The sequence below is a fragment of the Triticum dicoccoides genome, chromosome 3B (assembly GCF_002162155.2).
Source record: "Triticum dicoccoides isolate Atlit2015 ecotype Zavitan chromosome 3B, WEW_v2.0, whole genome shotgun sequence".
Lineage (NCBI taxonomy): Eukaryota > Viridiplantae > Streptophyta > Magnoliopsida > Poales > Poaceae > Triticum > Triticum dicoccoides.
Window position 1 is genome coordinate 226,693,914 of NC_041385.1, and position 18,075 is coordinate 226,711,988.

General features: G+C 44.3%; 3 protein-coding genes across 7 annotated transcripts; 2 read left to right on the forward strand and 1 right to left on the reverse strand.

Annotated features, from left to right (window-relative positions):
- The first annotated feature begins 3,854 nt into the window (after positions 1-3,854).
- Positions 3,855-5,830, forward strand: LOC119275625. The gene is made up of 2 exons (XM_037556504.1): positions 3,855-4,707; positions 4,854-5,830. The coding sequence occupies exons 1-2, from the start codon at positions 4,069-4,071 to the stop codon at positions 5,424-5,426; spliced, it is 1,212 nt and encodes a 403-aa protein (XP_037412401.1). The 5' UTR covers positions 3,855-4,068; the 3' UTR covers positions 5,427-5,830.
- Positions 5,831-6,884: 1,054 nt separating this feature from the next.
- Positions 6,885-11,701, reverse strand: LOC119275626. Of its 3 annotated transcripts, XM_037556506.1 has the most exons (13): positions 11,609-11,681; positions 11,486-11,578; positions 10,506-10,692; positions 10,367-10,429; positions 10,161-10,263; positions 9,853-9,957; positions 9,703-9,776; positions 9,495-9,624; positions 9,271-9,343; positions 8,073-8,264; positions 7,587-7,716; positions 7,292-7,516; positions 6,885-7,205 (listed from the first exon to the last, which is right to left on the reverse strand). In XM_037556506.1, exons 2-13 carry the CDS (start codon positions 11,557-11,559, stop codon positions 7,062-7,064), a joined length of 1,500 nt encoding a protein of 499 aa, XP_037412403.1. In that variant the 5' UTR covers positions 11,560-11,578; positions 11,609-11,681; the 3' UTR covers positions 6,885-7,061. The 3 variants fall into 3 exon arrangements, with proteins under 3 accessions (XP_037412403.1, XP_037412402.1, XP_037412404.1); XM_037556505.1 differs by having other exon boundaries at positions 11,486-11,701; XM_037556507.1 differs by having other exon boundaries at positions 7,596-7,716; positions 11,486-11,698.
- Positions 11,702-11,856: 155 nt separating this feature from the next.
- Positions 11,857-17,568, forward strand: LOC119275627 (tRNA(His) guanylyltransferase 2-like). Of its 3 annotated transcripts, none has more exons than XM_037556508.1 (15): positions 11,857-12,144; positions 12,507-12,651; positions 13,054-13,185; positions 13,373-13,417; positions 13,539-13,708; positions 14,328-14,413; positions 14,496-14,603; positions 14,972-15,101; positions 15,245-15,344; positions 15,452-15,583; positions 15,879-15,923; positions 16,006-16,175; positions 16,467-16,552; positions 16,643-16,750; positions 17,305-17,568. In XM_037556508.1, the coding sequence occupies exons 2-15, from the start codon at positions 12,545-12,547 to the stop codon at positions 17,410-17,412; spliced, it is 1,527 nt and encodes a 508-aa protein (XP_037412405.1). In that variant the 5' UTR covers positions 11,857-12,144; positions 12,507-12,544; the 3' UTR covers positions 17,413-17,568. The 3 variants fall into 3 exon arrangements, with proteins under 3 accessions (XP_037412405.1, XP_037412406.1, XP_037412407.1); XM_037556509.1 differs by having other exon boundaries at positions 12,513-12,651; XM_037556510.1 differs by lacking the exon at positions 13,054-13,185.
- The last annotated feature ends 507 nt before the right edge of the window (positions 17,569-18,075 follow it).

Here is an 18,075-nt window from a genome sequence, read left to right on the forward strand (position 1 = left end):
TGCTACTAGTACAGTACTACTAGTCTAGTATAATCTACTACACACAACTGTGGCCTATCATTGGTCCAGCAGATATGGTTACGCCCAGCAGTACTAGTAGAAACACAACACAATCGCGCATTAGAGTTGGCCACTTGATTTAGTACGTACGGTGCGCGCTGGCTCATCACATTCACACAGCCTGCATGTTCCATGCGCGGATCACTCGATCTCGGCGACACGTGTGCGTATCATCATACGGTAGATGATCCGATCAACAGGCACCCAGCCCAGCCTACTGTTACTATGCTGATTCTTAAATTACTCGAGTGACTGGCCGGTCGTTCTCGACCGTGAGCGAGAGCGACAGCGACGAAGAAGACCCGACGCGATTCGGGACGGACGATGGATGCGAACGGGCAGGCAAGGTAGGCCGTCCATGCATGCAACGTGGAAGAGGATAGCGGCGACATGCGTGCAGCGTCCGCGACTGTGACATGCGCTACATGTATCATGTATGCAGTGCTAATTTCGTCTAATTGTCTTCGTAACAAGCAACGAGCAACAGTTTCGCCTTAAATTGGACGGTCGGCCCGGTGGAGGTTGCGTGTTAGTGTCAAGAAGGGGATTTGCAAAAAAAGAAAAAAAGAAGAAGGGGATTTGCACTTAATACATCACCCAACATATTTAGGTTGGATGTTCAAAAAAAAAGAAAAAAAAAATATTTAGGTTGGGGAACTGTTTGGTGGTTTCTAGAGCTAGCATCTCTTTGTATCACGCAAATGAGGTTACTACTGCCTCTAAATTTCTTTCTCATCACAACTAATCTTCCGTTCCAAAATAGATGATTCAACTTTGTACTAACTTTACACTAAGATTAGTATAAAGTTGAGTCATCTATTTTAAAACGGAGAGAGTATATACGTGAATAATGTCTAGACAGACTGAGCATGTGTGTTGCTATCAAAATATCTCTACAATTTATTTATGTGTTTTCAATCCATGTGTGATTAGGCATCACTTTGATTTTATTTTATTTTTGTATTTTTAATTCAAAAGACTGAGTTGGGAGATTTTAGTGTGCGACCAACTTGATTGTTTTCACCCATCCATCTCGACATCACAATCGGGAGGACGGCGACAACACAGAACATGGCAATGCAACGAACCATGTTGAAAACGTGTGTTGTGTTAAATTTTTCATTTTCTTCCATGTTTTCTAATTCATGTGTTACAAAAAAAAACTTGTATCTATCAATTTTTCTCAACAATAAACAACAATATCTCTAGAAACACATATATAATCTCATCCAACTGATGTACACACTTAGTTTCCTTTGTTGATCGAGAATAGATGCACTGTCGGAATTCATCACTCAAGAATTTGATTGATCTATCTCCTGCCACATATCATCTCGGAGTTGAATCCTTCCTAACACCTCCCAACCCATTATCTTAGTGCTCTTAACATGGAAGCCATAGGATTTTTAACATGAGACCCAAGGATCCAAAGTCTCTACGTATAATGTAGCAATCCGAGGATACATAGATAGTGCACACAAATCCCTAGATGTAACACTGACACCATGGATCATGTAATAACGAAACGTAGTGAGTTCCTAGTGCTTATTACAGCCATGCATGTAAGCAAATCTTTACATAGCATCAAAAGCAAGCTGAGGAGCGTATCGGCAAGTGAATCCATCAGAGTTCAGTGGAAACCCGCATTCCTAGCTTTGTTCATCTTCCCACGCGTTATAATATGCACATGACACGTAGCAGGATGTGTTTGAACAGAAATGCAATACATCCATAAGGGGTAGGTCCTAGACACACTCAAAACCTACTTTCAAAGTAATTTGTAGAACTATATAGGGCTATGAATCAGACATAGCCTAATTATGGATCAGACACTTCTTCCACAAGAGCCATATAGGAACCTGGCAAGAATGCACGACTTTCACCATAGCCATACCATATAGGAACATGGCAAGAATGCACGACTTTCACCATAGCCATATAGGAATACATGGAAAATTGCTATCTCATAGTGTCCTAAATTCAATCCGCCATCATAGCCCCATAGGTATGCATGGTGATCAACTCACCCGGAAGACTACGTTAGCACCCCACAGGAACTTCATAGTAACCAAACCATATAAGGGTTTCCGGACAATTGCTAGGTCAAGTCAGAGTCCATATAGCATGTGGTACACGCTAAGCCAATGGGTTCCATTGAAACATGACTGATCCCGTTGAATCTACCGGCGTCCTTCACCATATTCTAAGCATGCATCCGTTACGGTTCTACATCTACTGCAAATGTTCCCGTCCTACCACTCTAGCCAGATAAGAGAGGGAGGAGATAGTTTTTGAAAACACTTTGACAGATATACATTTTCGCCCACCCCGATACAATACACATATGGCATAGTACTGAGTAACACACAACACAAATATTCCTAGGATGACAAAAAGTAACATGTCATGAAAATACTAAGATTTCACTACTAGGCCACAACTATAGCAAAATTACGGCATTTGCAAAATGCTTTATAAAAACATTGTGAATCCGGAGGTTTTACTACTAGGGCATAAACATAGCCCTAGGGTCACAAAAAGTATCACGGCATGACACAATGGGAGGCGCAAACACAAAAGGTTACTTCATCTTTTTACAACTAAGAAATTTGATTCCTTGATTTGGGTTGTATTCAATTCAATTCCTCTTTTTACAACTAAGGTACAAAATGAAAAACAGCAACAAAAAACAATTTAAATGAATGAAATCGACTGGTTCTCCTCTTTGAACAGAAACTAAGAAGAATGATGCGAGCATGTCAGATCATGCAACATGCAGTGCAACGGTGACATTCGTGCATGACTGCGATTTGGGTTGTATGCAGCGTTTTTCTTTGCCAACAAGCAACGAGCAATTTATGTTAAAGAACTGAAAGAGCAATCAACGAGCAACAGTTTCACATTTGAAATTGGGCAGAATGCCCCATGGAGGGAGGTTGAGTGTTACTGTCAAGAAGGGGATTTGCACTTAATACAATCACCATATACCTATTGGGTTGTAAAGCCAGGTGTGTGTAAATACGAGCTCTCTCTATAATGTGTTTACGCGTTTTCAACCAATTTAACAATGTCGTGTGATGTTAACTTTCAATGTTTTATTTCACCCATGTTTTTCATTCATGTCGAAACTTCTCAACTTCCCGTAGTCAAAGTCAACCGCGAAATTTCCACGATCATTTCTCTACTCCCTGTATCCTTCGAGAATACGTACTACGCAATTAGAGTAGGTTCTTCCCGGTTAAGGCTGGTTGTAATGGTAGTATCATAGCTAGTATCATGCATGCCAACTAGGCAATTTTGATGAGGTGTCGTAGCATTAAATGAAGAAAGAGAGGGTGTATTATCATATCATGACACCGTATCATATTAAATGTTATACTACTTTGTGTCATGCATGGCAATAAATATAGTACTACATGATACTAATATATGATACTATGCATTAGGGAGGTAGTATCATACACTAGTATCATATGCATGATACTAGTATATGATACTCCCCATTACAACCAGCCTAAGTAACAATAGAGTAACAATTGGCGGCCCCTAATCACAGCGGATCTGACTGCGCACAAGATAGAGACAGAGAGAGCAATCACAATTATGAGTCCCCCCAACCCCAATCAGTCATGTGCGGAACGCAATCATCAGACCGACGTGTCGCCCGGGGCCCCCAAGTGGCTGGCGGGGCAAAGAATTCCGCCGCGCGCGGGCCCCTCGACCTCGCGCCGGGCCGGGCCACCGCAACAAAACCCCAAGCCCGACACGGGAAAACAACAAAGTGGCGGCGCCCATCCGTCCATCCCCGCCTCTTCCCTCTCGTACGAGACAAGACAATCGCTCGCTCTCCCTCTCGCTCTCGCTCTCCCTCCCTCTCGCGCCACGCCACCGCAGGCCACACCCACCAGGCCGACGGCTCAGGCCAATCCAAAAAGCCAGCGGCCACCTAGCGAGCGCGCACCTTCCTCTTCCCCATCTCATCTCTTGTTCCGCGCCACGCAGGCAGGCATGAGCTTCTTGTCAGCACCGCGGGACGCGGACGTCGTCCGGCAGCGCCAGGGCAACAAGAAGGCGGACGAGCCGGCGGACCGCGCCCCGGCGCTCGACCTGCTCGACGACTACTGGTTCTTCAGCAACTCCCTCGGCGGCAGCGGCAGGGACGACGCCGCCAGGGGGAGGACAAGGCCGCCGCTGCTGCCCAAGTCGCCGTCCACGTCGTCGGCCGGCGCGGGTGCGTCCGGGCGGACGGCCAGGGCGAACGCGTCCGGGTCCAGGAGGCTTCTCCGGACGCCGTCGCTCCCGGCGCCTCGCATCGGGATGGACCCCTCGTCGCCCAAGGACAACGAGCTGATAGTGGAGGAGGACGCTGGCTGTGGCGGCGATCAGCAGGAGGCCGAGGTGGAGGACGACGACATGAACTGGAGCAAGATTTACGAGGGCGTCCTGCGCACCAGGATCGCCGAGGAAGGCCGCGGGTCGTCGGCGCTCAACCGGGCGCCGTCCATGCCGGTCACGTCGTCCGCGACCATTGGTGACGGCCACGGCCGCCGACCCGCCGGGGTCACCGAGTCAACGCCGAGCATGCCCAGGCTCAGGCACTCCCACAGCACGCTCGAGAGGCACTACCGCTCGAGCACGCCCACCAAGGTACCAACTCCAATGCATCATAGGCATCTCCTCATCGCCATATCATCAACCGATCGTGGACTGGATGATCGATCGAAATGCTCTGAGCTATGGACCTCAGCTACTACGTGTCCGACGAACTGACGTGCTGATTTCTTTCATTGTAGCCTGACCGGACGCCGAGGATGACAGGCGGCGGCAGCAGAGCGGAGCGTGGCCCGCCGCGGCGCGACCTCCGATCGTTCAGCGCGAACCAGCAGCCGGCCCTCGTCCGGGACAAGAGCGGCTTGCAGGACAAGATGTGGAAGAGCTCGAGCGCGCTGGAGTCGATCGAGGTGCAGGGGTTCAAGGACCTGGGTTTCGTGTTCGACCAGGAGGAGCTCAGAGAGAGTCTGGCGGACGTCCTCCCGGGCCTCCGCGACGACAAGGCTAACAAGCCCCACAAGAGCTCCGGCTCCGTCTCCGGGTCCGGCAGCACCAGCGACAACGACGACTCGAGCGCGAACGCCAACGGCATCGGCATCGGCACCAGCAACGCCGCGTGCAATGACGGCGGCGACGGAATCGTGCGGCGGCCGTACCTGTCGGAGGCGTGGCAGCACGGGGCGCGGTCGGCGCCCCCCACGGCGGCGGCGGCGATAAGGCTGCAGCAGGCGGACGCGAGGTCCGCGGCGGAGATGAAGGACCAGATTCGCATGTGGGCGCAGGCCGTCGCGTGCAACGTCCGACAAGAGTGTTAAATGGCCGCCGCCCGCCGCCGTGTTGGCCTCCATGGCACAAGCCACACCTACGCTTCTACACACCGGAGAGACGATGATCAAGATTTGAAAAAACCACGCTGCTACGCCCGATGATGATACGACACTCCGATTTTTGTTACTTCCGCCTCCGCCGAAGATCCGACATGGATAAACACACTTAGGTAGCTGTTCAGTGCTCTCCCCTGGTTGATTTCTGAAATAAAAACATGTGGAAATCATCGAACCCTTTTGATCCAGGCATTGCTGCTCTTTCTTTGATTTAGCCTAATTCTAGGACCTTCCAAGTGCTCCACGTTGTACTGGTGCTAAGAATGCCATATAGGTAAAAAGATGATGTGACAAAGTATTTAAAGAAAAGATAGAACATTATGGTGACTCCGGAAGGAAACGTTGCATTGTAAAGAGTAGTTGCTGAGATTTTAAATGCACTTAGCATCTCATGTAAGCACCTATGCATTGGAAGAGACCTTAAAAGTGGTACCTCGGAAAACAAAGAGATCCTATGCCCAACGAGGGAGGAAAATAGCTTCCCCAGAGCCAGAGGGATCTAGCACCCAGATGAGAGAATGGACGGTTGATGGAATTCCTAGTCACTCTCGCAGTCTCGCTACCGAATTTCCATCCACGTTGGAGGCGAGGCAAGGTGCCAGCTCGAGTTATTTTGTCGCGGGTGACCGAAATGGAGTCCAAATCTTTCTTTCTTTTCTTAGCCGGGGTTCCGTCCCGTCCGGGCTCATGGCACGTAGAGGTAGCACACAATTTGGAAGTGAAGAAAATGCCGCTGGCACTACAAACTGTCTACACGCAACGCAGGATAAGTTTTGGCCGATACGTTTACGTTCACGTAACAAGGTCTGCTAGTGGGCATGGCGAGCCAATAATGCAGCGCGTAGCCAGCGAGCAGCAGGAGGGCATGGCAACGCACACCTGGCTGCCCGCCCGCCCGCCCACCGGATCCCATGTGCACCAGCAGGCGAGGCCAAAAACAATGTTCGGAATCTGGCCAGTTCGGCGTAAGTAGCGTGCCAGATCCAACCGGCATATGCAGCTGCGTTCATCAGGTGTCAGCCGATACCTCATGGAGCAACTCCCGCCCGGCGACCATCGCGGCGGCCGGCTCGCTGTCTTCATTTTTCTTCTGCCACAGCTGTGCCCGATGAGCATCCATAGTAGAAGTAGAATGCAAGGGGGTATCAGATGCGTCACTTGATTCCCATTTTCCCACTAAAACGATGCGATTTGCAAGCCGACAGCCACGTCTTGTTGGAGTTCCACAGTACAAAATTAGGCTAATTAGAAGGTACTCCCTCCGTTCCGAATTACTTGTCGCACGTATGGATGTATCTAGATGTATTTTAGTTCTAGATACATCCATTTCAGCGACAAGTAATTTGGAACAGAGGGAGTACAAAATTAGGCTAATTAGACAAGCAAATCTACATAATGTATATTCAGTAGAAGTCGATGCTGCAAAAAGTTCATCAAGTGGCATTCTCGGCGTTGAGACTTGAGAGTGCTGGGGACTACCCTATACATGGGCTGAGAATACTACTGTCAGCCACCATCAGGTACCCAAAAATGAGCCTACAATTCACCCTAAACATACTACTTGTGCTAGTAAATCAGGGCGTAGGTTCCGTGCTCTCCAGCAGCAGGCATTTCAGTAGGTTGGTTCAAATCACTTGGCAGGATGCTACCACTGCCAGCAGGCCTTTTCAGCATTGCACCTTGCAGGAGATACGACGCCTTGTTCCGGACCTGCACCCAACAAACAATATGCTCATGAGCAACATATAGGAAAGAAAAAAAAAGGATGCATCAGCTCAAACAAAGCAAAAAGGCACCTTCGAAGCGTAGAACCTCCAGTCCGTGCATCCTATATGGGTCGAGCAGTTGCGTAGAAAATTGCGCCATGCGTCGATTATCGCGGTCTTGTTTCTGAACGCGTCGCTAGAGAAGAGCAGGTTGTCCATCAAAACTATGTGCACGTATAGCACAAAGAAATTGCATTCTTTCTCCTTCACATTTATCGATGTGACCGACTTCAGGATCCTTTCAACATTCGCCACCTAAATATGCAGGATATGCAGGTCAGCGCCACTAGCCACAAGGCGATTCATACAGAGAACACATGCTCACCATGCTTACTTTAAGGCAGAAGCTATTTTTGAGCAACTGAAGGGCCAGCTGGCTCCTTAGGAATTTGCTACGGTCGTTGGTTCCGGTAATGCAGTCAACAAGCCTTAAACAATTAAGATCCATCTTGACCCTACAATTTTATGAAACTGACTTCAGAGAGGCAAACACCCTAAGTGGAAAAATCATGGGACCGACTCGAGCAAGCTTCTTTAACACAATAAATACCATGAGCTGATAATGTACAGGCAACTCAACTGCCTTTACATGCCATGGATGCAAGTAATTAGCACAAATTGAGCAAACGAGATTCATTGATGATATACAGTACTTGTCAAGAAGCAGTAATTGCCAGTGACAGTGAGTGTGACACTTATTTATTCAGGATCCAGTTTAAGTACTCCAGCATTTCTCTGATTGGACATGGATATATGGTCAAAACAGTATTATTGGCTACAAATTTATAATAGGCATCACTGAACCTTTTACCTCTTAGAAATTGACTCAGCAACAATCAGACAGCTACTTTCCCATTCACTCGTATTGAAGTACGAGATGAGTGAATTTAGGCAATCTCCCAAAATAAGCAGCAGCCCTTCAAGGCGACGGTCCAAAAAGAGTGAAATAACAATAACAAGGACATCTTCCGCTTCCGAAGGTGAGAAGACGGCATGCATTTTTCTGTACAATAAATAAATAGACCATTAAAACATAATGTATGATATAGCTATTTCAAATATTTGCTAACATCACAATGTTTCAATATTCTCCAAGGATTAAATGAGCGATAACAAACGACAGTTCAGAAGAAATAAATCATTGTTATATATTATGGAACAGTACACCTACATGTTTTCATGACTACAGTAGTGACAATTGATAAATTCTCAAGGCAGAGATTCTCATCATACTGGGGATTGGAAGTGTTGAAGTGATATGTGGATTGTCTAGCCCTTTCCATTAGTTCGGACTTTTGGTTGCGTTGGCTAGTGCATAAAGCTTAACATGGTATCGGAGCTAAGGTCTTGAGTTCAAGTCCTGGCTTCCACAATTTATCTAAAAATTGTTGCTGCCCCCCTTTTTGTCCACGTATAGGCCTCTTGAGCCATATCTCTAAGTCCACCCACGTGTCGACTTTCCACGCACACGTGAGAGGGGGTGTTGAAGTGTATATGTGGATTGTCTAGCCCTTTCCACTAGTTCGGACTTTTGGATGCGTTGGCTAGTTCATGAAGCTTAACATGGTATCGGAGCTAAGGTCTTGAGTTCAAGTCCTGGCTTCCACAATTTATCTAAAAATTGCTGCTGCCTCCCTTTGTGTCCACGTATAGGCCTCTTGAGCCATATCTCTGAGACTCTGAGTCCACCCACGTGTTGACTTTCCACGCACACGTGAGAGGGGGTGTTGAAGTGTATATGTGGATTGTCTAGCCCTTTCCATTAGTTCGGACTTTTGGTTGCGTTGGCTAATGCATGAAGCTTAACAGGAAAAAATACAAGACAGGCAAAAAATATAGATACATTATCCTAGACATTCTGTTGCAAAACTATGCCGTGAAAATCTTGAATTTCGTAGGCAAATGGAACGTTGCAGTGAATAGCTTTACATAGGCAGTTCCATCTTAGATTTTGTAAGTGAATCACAAGCAAAAAAACAGCCATACTCTGTATCAGACAATCCAGTTACCTAATTTTGCAGCAAGCAGATACAACTCTTAACCATGCAGTGATGTTTTGAGGTGGACCACCATCCGAAGTGTCTGGTCATGAATGAAAAATTAGTTAAGAAATGGAGATGGAATTTCCACAATGTTCACCATCACAAGTATGAAATTAAAGACTCAAAATCAAATGTGTCGTGCATAATTGATAACTGATTAAGAAAGGAAGAAAATTATGTATGGAACCAACCTGCAACCGCAATTTCAGAGGTGCAAGTTTTAGTGCAAGGAGCATCATGTAGGTATCCATAGTTGAGTATAGCACCCATAAGAATAGAGTAGCTTGGAAAGTATCCAAAGTTTACCAATGGTTTATCATCCTGCAATCAATCTGAAGTTATGTACAGAGGCCAAAGGCAGAACACAAAAACACAAAAGAAAACTGATTATGCAGTTACCTCATTTAGGGAAAGGAGACTATCCCAAAATTCAGATGCAGAATCTTGCAACTTCTTATTGGATGAGTACAGCACTGGTGGCTAATGGTGGTAAGCATACAAGGCAATCTAAAAGAACAATTTTGAACTGAGCTAAGCATAGATCCTTACACTTGGTTAGCACCCCTGATGCTATAGAGTCTTCAACAGAACCATATAGGAGTACCAACTTCAAAAGCCATCCATTGATCAGCATGCCTTCTAAAAAGCCCTCTCCTGCATAAATAACATTAAGAAGTTGCTTACATTATCTGCAAGAGGAAAAACCAAATCCTGAAAGCAAACATAACTAGATACAAAAAAAAATAACCAGTCATGGTGGCACAATGCGAAACAGAAGGGATAAATCAAATACAAGTAAAGCAATAGTGTCTACTTTTAGTCAAATACGAGAATTACACGCGCATAACAAAACTAACCTCGTTCAATTTCTAGATCAAAACCTAACTGCTCATCTCCACAGAATGATTGCAAAAGTTGGCAATTTTCAACTCCCGTGCCATTAAGAACTGAGGGTGATTTCTGCAAGTACAGTTAATGAAGATACTTTAGTAGTAGAAACTAGAAAAATAAAAAACAGAACCTAGCATTGAAGATAAACTGAACAAATTTAGGGCCATTTAACCTGACAGCCGAAAACTTGCTGGCCCCATTGGGGTACATCCTCTCCAGGATCCATCGCTTTCGCCTTTAAGTAAAGTAAGATATATATTAAAGAAAAACAGGTGCAATCTATAAGGACATATGGCTTATTTGACAATTACCTTCTCCTCACACTCCTCCACAAATTTGCAGAAGTCAATCTCCTTCTCCCTGACCTGCTTGTCTTCATCGTCTGAATTGTCTCCTTTGGGGCGACCCTTAGACTTAGCAGCAGCAGAAGCTTTGAGCTCATCCTTACCGGAATTAAAGTAATCTTCTACGAGATCATCCAGCCCAATAACCTTCTTCCTGCAATGGACACTGACTTTGATCAATGATTGCTAAATCGCTAGAATGACCGTATCATTGATAGGCTAAACCCGAATTGCACGCCACGGGGGCCAGATGACTCCGGTGGTAAAATTCCACCAAGCATCCTCCCAGATAAAGACACATTAAACAAGCTTTTGCTCTGCGAGCACACCACAAAATAGTTGGGCCCTGTATTTGTTCACAATACATCCAATTTTGCGTTTTATCAAGCTTATTAGTTCATCCTTTCTTTCCTGTGTCTAGAGATTTTCCATTGACCTTACAGGTTGCTGCCTCTAATGCGAGTGCTACTAAAAAGCGGCGCGACCGGTTGATCATCCGGTACTGATCATTTCCTTTTATGTATTCACAAGACATATTTTCTCAAGCTTAGTCCATCATTTCCTTTTCTGTGGATAGAGATTTTCCTAGCACTACTAGTTGCTTCGATGATACAGGCTGCTGCCTCTGATGCTACTGCTACTGGTGCCATCCTTCTAACACCGCGACGGATGGGTCAATCGATACCAACATACTCAATCATGGAAATTCTCATTTGATAGCATCAGCCTCTAATAAAAGTGGTAAGCCCTAAAATCACCAGTAGAAGGAAACGCCCCACGTCCATACAGCTGAAAACCTGAGCAAGTGCGCCATGTTCATACGAAATCAAATCTAATCGAAACTCGCCATCCACGTGTCCCTGCCGCAGAAACCTATCGGCGGAAATCGAGAAAGAGACTGGAATGGATTCGAATGGGGGAGGAAAGGGACGGCGGCGCGGGAGTACCTCTTAGCGGGGCGGCGGACGGTGAGGAGGGGGTCGTTATCCCCCTCGAAGTCGAGGGGATCGTCAATCTTCATCCCACCGGCACCAGGACCTTACACCGGCACCGTGTCCACCGGCACCGAGGCAGCGGGATGGATTTGGGGGAGATGGGTTTGCGTTGCCGCCCTCCCAAACCTTAACCTGGCTGGGCGCCGAACTGAGGTGCCGTGGCTCCTCCCTCTCTCTCTCTCCGCTTTGTCTGCGAAGCTGCAACAGACCGCCACCACCTGCAAGCCCAGCCCACGGCCCAGCCAGACTGCGGCCTGATGAGTGCAAGCGGCCCTTCTCTTCTGTTTCTGAGACTCGGATAAAAAGGACTGCACAAGTTCAGATAGTAGGGTCCTCCTGACATTGCCGACCACCGCCGCCGGCCTCTCCGCTTTCTTCGGCTGCCGGCGCGCGCCTCGCCCGTCGCGGCTCCTCTCCGGCGGTTGCCATCGTTCTCCGCCCTCCCGCAGCAGCTATAGAGTTCCTGCCCCTCCCGCCTCTCTCTCTGAATCGATCCAAGACCAGCGGTCAGTGGCCGGCACGGACACCGACTCCAGACTCCAGATTCGAAGTGCTCTAGACCGGCCGCCGGCCGCCGGCCTCCACTGCCTCGGCAAGGTGGACACGGTTAGGTACGTCTACATGCCAAATTGCAATGTCCTGTTCTTTTTCCATGCGCCCGCACGACTACTGTATGTAACCAATAACGAAGCAACGGAAGTTCAACGCTCAGCATTCAAACAGAAAGGGCAAAAGCATTGCAATGTCCTATTGCTGATTCCTACCGTCAATTCGCCGATGTCCCTTCCTGTATCGGTAGGATGGGTGTTTGACAGTAGTAATTTCAACTTCACTAGCACAGTCCTACTTTCACAATGTCACCAGGGCACTTAGCTAGTTTATGATAGCAAATGTACACAAACCGGCAGCCAAATGCAGATTTCACTCAAGTTCAAAAATCTATACCGCCACTTTACTATATGATTTTCTCTAGGTGCAGCTCCAAGAACACGTTTCTTGTAGTGTCGGGTGATGGCCAACAGTGAGTATGAGTATGTGAAGAGGGAATTTGAGTTCGACCGCCGCCTCCCGGCCTCCAACTGGATTGTTGTCCGCATCGACGGCTGCCATTTTCACCGGTATAGTTCATCTCTTCCCCAGGGTAATAGAAAACCAGTTTATATGTACGTTTCTTAATTTTTTCCGCAACCCTGTTAAGTGATTGCTGCTTTCTATTATAGCTGATAGTCTCTAAACCTTGACTGGTTGCTCTCATTGTACTTTGCTCACTTCCTAGCTGTACACTGATATGGTCACTAGTGGTCAAGCAACTGCATCGACCATCTTGTCATCTTAATTCTTGGTCTAGTTCATGCACCAATATCTCTTGCTTGAGGGTTTTTTGTGATGATAAACATATGGGAAACATGCAAATAAGTTTACATTATGCAAATATGGGGATCACTGTTGCTCCAGATTAAAAATATTTATCTTTGTTGTTTTTTTCCAGTGTCCACTAATTTCAGTTTTCTTTTTGTTAGATTCTCGAAGATACATGCCTTTGAGAAACCAAATGATGATAATGCTTTAAGATTGATGAATGCTTGTGCCACCTCTATGCTCGAGAAGTTCCCTGATATAGTGTTTGCTTATGGTGTTAGCGACGAGTACAGGTATAACATCGAAGTTAGAATTACAAAATTGTATGCAGATTTGGCGCCAAAAAAAATTATATGCAAATACCGTTGTGAATGCACATTCTTTTTTTAATTGTGCAGGTCCCGTTCTTCCTGTTTGAAAGACTTCTGTTCATTCTTTGGATAATAATCTAAGTGTGTTATCTTTCTGTTTGCTTTGCAGTTTTGTTTTCAGAGAGGAAACAGAATTCTATCAAAGGCGAGAAAGGTACCTACCTTATTTGGTCTGTTCACTCCTTCACTATTAGGATACTGCCATGCCCAGAATGGTTTGAACTATTCTATTATAAAATCTCATCATCTTATTGACTCTCTACCAATACCTGCAGCAAAATTCTGTCTTTATGTGTTTCTTACTTCACATCTGTGTACGTGATGAAGTGGAAAGATTTCTTTCCTAATAAAGATTTGAGGGAGCCTCCTTATTTTGATGGGCGAGTTGTATGCTATCCAAATATGAAAACCATTCATGATTATTTGGCATGGAGGCAAGTGGACTGTAAGCTTCTTAAACTACAGTCAACATTTTTCTAGAAAAATAATCATATTCTTATATTGTGCAGTTATGTGTGTTGATGTTCTCTACAATAAAATCATGTTTCCACTCAAAAACAATAAAATCATGTCATGTATGTTATTTACCAAAAGTTGTTGAAACTATGAAGCTTCAGCAACATTAACTAAACATAAGAATATGGTGTATGTATGTGTCACTTCAGTGAGATTTCTATGTCCGGTTGCTTCGCTACTTAAGTAAGTGATCCCATTTAAATGCACATGCAAGCCATCCACATGATCAAGCAACCCTTTCACTTTCTTCCGTTTCCCACCACATGCAAGCCCTCATCAAGCACATGCAAGCCCTCCACGTCATCAATTTATTTTGTGTTTTTTTCAGCAACAAATAATTGAACTTGAATGCCACAAGGCAATATAACATGCATCCACCCTCTATTTACCTCTAGGTTTGCTACTATTCATATGGCAAAAATGTGGTGCGGTATTATTCTCATATATTCTAATTTCATGCTATAAATTTCCGCAGCAACGCGCAGGGTGTTATCTAGTTTTAATTAATGGGTGAAAATTACATATTTAATTTTGTGTGTGCCTTTCAGGTCATATAAATAATCATTATAATACATGCTTCTGGATGTTGGTGAAGTCTGGAAAAACTGAAAAAGAGGCACAACAGACATTGAAGGTCATCTGAATTATCTAGGGTTAGAGGTGTCTTTTTGTAGCATTTGTATTTTTCGTCTCTTTAACCATCTATTTTCTTGTAGGGGACATTTTCTAAGGACAAGAATGAGTTGCTTTCTCAACAGTTCCAAGTCAACTATGAGGATGAACCGGCTATGTTCCGGAAAGGATCAAGTGTTTATCGAGATAAGGTAACACTCTCAAGCATTCAAAAGTTCATTATTATTGACGTTCGTGCTTATTCTCAGTGAAGATTTACATCACAGAAAACATTATTTGCATGATACATACAAATGACCATGATAGCTTCTAGTCATATTTTGTGCCGGAGATATTCTTGCATTTCTGATTTCTCTTCTGGTTTTATTTTGCATATACACATTCTTGCTGTACTTTAGTTTGTATGGATAATTGAAGCACCTTAGTTGCCATTTAATGCCATTTCCTTGTCTGATATTGATCAATGGTTGTGATGACCAATCAAGTGTGCAGACCTATACTGCATTTCTTTTGTGGGTCTGATTGTTGACTAATGTTAGGGTTCTACATGTTTCTGTAGGTAGAAACAAAGGTGAAAACAGACGACTACGGGAATCCCATAAAAAGAATCCGGCTGGCAATTACAGTGTCAAATCTAGATATCATAGGACCTGAGTTTTGGGAAAAACATCAATACATTCTTCAAGAAGGTTAGTTGAATCATTCTAGTTATAGGTATGCTTCCAGTCCAGCTCCTGTCAACTTTTATTTTAGCTGGACTGGAAGCTTACCTAAAGCTCCTGTCAACTTTGGATATATACATCACCAGTCTAATTGTGTGTCGGGGAAAAAGGAAAATATAGATACGAGTATGTGAAGAAGTTTGACGACATCCGCAGGCTTCCATGTTGTAATTGGATCGTTGTTCGTATCAGCGCCTGCCAATTCGACCAGTGAGGACCCTACTTTCATATTTAAATACATTGCTAAATACATGCGGCAATACATTTAGATACTTATGTTGTCTTACTAACAAGGAGAATTCAAAATTTTCCCCTAGATTCTCGCTGATCCATTCATTTGACAAGCCAAATGATGAGACTGCTTTAAGTTTGATGAACGCTTCTGCTTCTTTGATGATGGAGCAATTCCCTGATATTATCTTTGGTTATGGCTTTAGCAACGAGTACAGGTATGATATGCCCGTGCAACATATCTATTGTTGCATGGAGAGAACTATGGAAAATACAGAGAAAACAAGAATATTTGTTTCCGCATAGCACAATTTTTCCTCCTTCTGTCAGCAGAAGTGATTTGAATTGAATACATTGGCAATATAAGGATCATGTTAAAACTGTAAGCGAAGTGAACCATCCAAAAAAAGCTTAAATATGATGCACTTAAGTTTAGATGGGTGTTTTTTGGTTTGTTTGATGGCAAACCTGAAAATTTGCTGCAAATCATTTAATTATTTTTTATTGTTGCAGCTTTGTGTTCCAGGAGAACACTGAATTGTACCAGAGAAATGAGAGGTAGTTATTAGTTTCAGAATTCCTGCAGTGTGTGCTTTTCAACTGGTCAAGTCTTTGATAAATTATGCAACTTCTTTTGCAGATTAATCCTTTCTTCATGTTCATCATGTTTCACTTCCTTTTACACAATGAAGTGGAAAGAATATTTCCCCAGTAAAGAATTAGTGCAGCCACCTAAATTTGAAGCAGAAGTTCTCTGTTACCCAAAACCAAAGATCGTTTGTGATTATTTGTCCTGGAGGCAAGCAGAATGTGAGTTATTCCTCCTAACATAGCATATCTTTAACTAACCGAAAATGTCAATGGACTTGTCGATAATAGTTCAGCATGAAATATGTGAATTCGTATGTTGTCTGCAGCAGTATGAATGTATTAAATTTGGTGTTTGTAACTTTGTATAGCTCTATGCTGTGATGAATACTTATCAGTATCCAAGTATCTTTTTATTCAACGATACCCTGTTGCAGGGTGTTGACTCTTCTAGTAGTTAGAACGAACCATAAGAAGAAAATGAGCTGATTTGTTCTACACGCTAATTTGCAGGTCACAACAGGAACCAATACAATACATGCTTTTGGATGTTAGTGAAATCTGGAGAAGATGAAAACAAAGCTAATGAGATACTAAAGGTCTTCTTTCATCATTTAAATGCTTTTTCAGTTCTCGTAATTAATTCTTTAGTTATCTGTGGTCTCTTAACTCTTTAATATTCTCTGAAGGGAACATTATCAAAGGATAAGAACGAGTTGCTTTTTCAACGATTTCAAATGAACTACAACAATGAACCCGCTATGTTCCGAAAGGGTTCATGTACTTACCGTCAAAAGGTATCTTGTGCATCATTCACGAATAATTTTCACCAATAATGTTGTTTGTGCTGCCATTGTTATTAGGCAAACCAAAATGACAGTATAGTGATGCTTAAGAAGCAAGACTGACATCACCTAAAGGATCAAAGTAATTTTTCGGTAACTATAACTGAAGAAATGTTCTGGCATTTCGGCCCTTATCCGCAGTTTGTTAAAAAAAACAAGGCCATGTTGCCTGAAAAAGAACTGTGTCTGAGAGATGGGTGGATACATTTTCCAACTGATACTGATCATGAGCAACTTCTTAAACCATTGCATCTGCATGAATAAAGTAAAAGTAAAGTAATGCTGTCCAACAGGCTACAAATCACCCCAAAAAAAAATTCGAAACGGAGAAATCACCCAAATTTATAAACCATGCATGTATTACTCTTAAGTGATTAGGTGGAAGTGCTGCCATCATATGAGGAGAAGTTTTTCCTTCTTTTTTTTGTTGTGTGCGTTGGAGCAGAAGATGATTCTCAGATCACGTCCGAGTTTCTTTGCTAACGGCTCACTGCAAATGGCTGCAGGTGGAAGTGAGCGGAGATGTCGCGAGAGATGGGTGGGATGTGGCAGTGACCCATGTTGACATGGGGCCTGACTTTTGGAGAAAGCATATTTATATTTTCGACAAATGATGATATTCGTACTTATTCTAGGCCGGTTTGTAGCTCCCATCATCCTCTGGAATTTTGTCTAGAAACATCACTGTTTTGTAGATTGTGTTTTGAGGAATCAACGGGGGGAGAGAGTCTCCACCTTATCTACCGGTTTTATAAGTACTGTACTAGCTACCCTGAACACCTACATAACTACTCCCTCCGTCCCATAATGTAACTAGTGTCAAAAAACGTCTTATATTACGGGATGGAGGGAGTAACTGTTTTATACTTACTCAAGCTTGACCCAAATGGTCAAGGACTTGGCAGCAACCTTATCTACCGGTGCCCTGAAACGGTTACACCATAACTCGAAATCGGAACAAATGTTTGTAATTGCTAGCCGGCTGTCATGGTCTTCATTCCTAAATACGGCAGCATTTCTGGAGTCCCAGAGGATAGTTAAGAGAACTTCTGGTCAGACGCAGGGGTCTAGCCCAGGAGGGGCATCAGCTAGCCAGAGATCTCTTGGCGTCGTGGTGAGAGTGAGAGCTGCAGCCACACATTTGAAGCTTTTGGGCAGGTGATGAAGAGACGCGGCGTGTCTTCGGTTGGGCAAGAACATTGTGGACAGTTACATCAGTGCTGATTCAAGTGGAAGTATCTACGTACATAGCGAGCGGCTTGTTTGATCGCGAAAAC

Coding starts and splice junctions, on each gene's coding strand:
- LOC119275626 (XM_037556505.1), bottom strand. CDS start 11,559: ATGAAGATTGACGATCCCCTCGACTTCGAGGGGGATAACGACCCCCTC. Junction 9,344..9,494: donor CTCTGAAATTGCGGTTGCAG/GTTGGTTCCATA, acceptor ATTCATGACCAG/ACACTTCGGATGGTGGTCCA. Junction 8,265..9,270: donor TCTGCTTGCTGCAAAATTAG/GTAACTGGATTG, acceptor TTTATTGTACAG/AAAAATGCATGCCGTCTTCT.
- LOC119275625 (XM_037556504.1), top strand. CDS start 4,069: ATGAGCTTCTTGTCAGCACCGCGGGACGCGGACGTCGTCCGGCAGCGC. Junction 4,708..4,853: donor GCTCGAGCACGCCCACCAAG/GTACCAACTCCA, acceptor CTTTCATTGTAG/CCTGACCGGACGCCGAGGAT.
- LOC119275627 (XM_037556508.1), top strand. CDS start 12,545: ATGGCCAACAGTGAGTATGAGTATGTGAAGAGGGAATTTGAGTTCGAC. Junction 14,414..14,495: donor AGGCACAACAGACATTGAAG/GTCATCTGAATT, acceptor ATTTTCTTGTAG/GGGACATTTTCTAAGGACAA. Junction 16,176..16,466: donor GTCCTGGAGGCAAGCAGAAT/GTGAGTTATTCC, acceptor GCTAATTTGCAG/GTCACAACAGGAACCAATAC.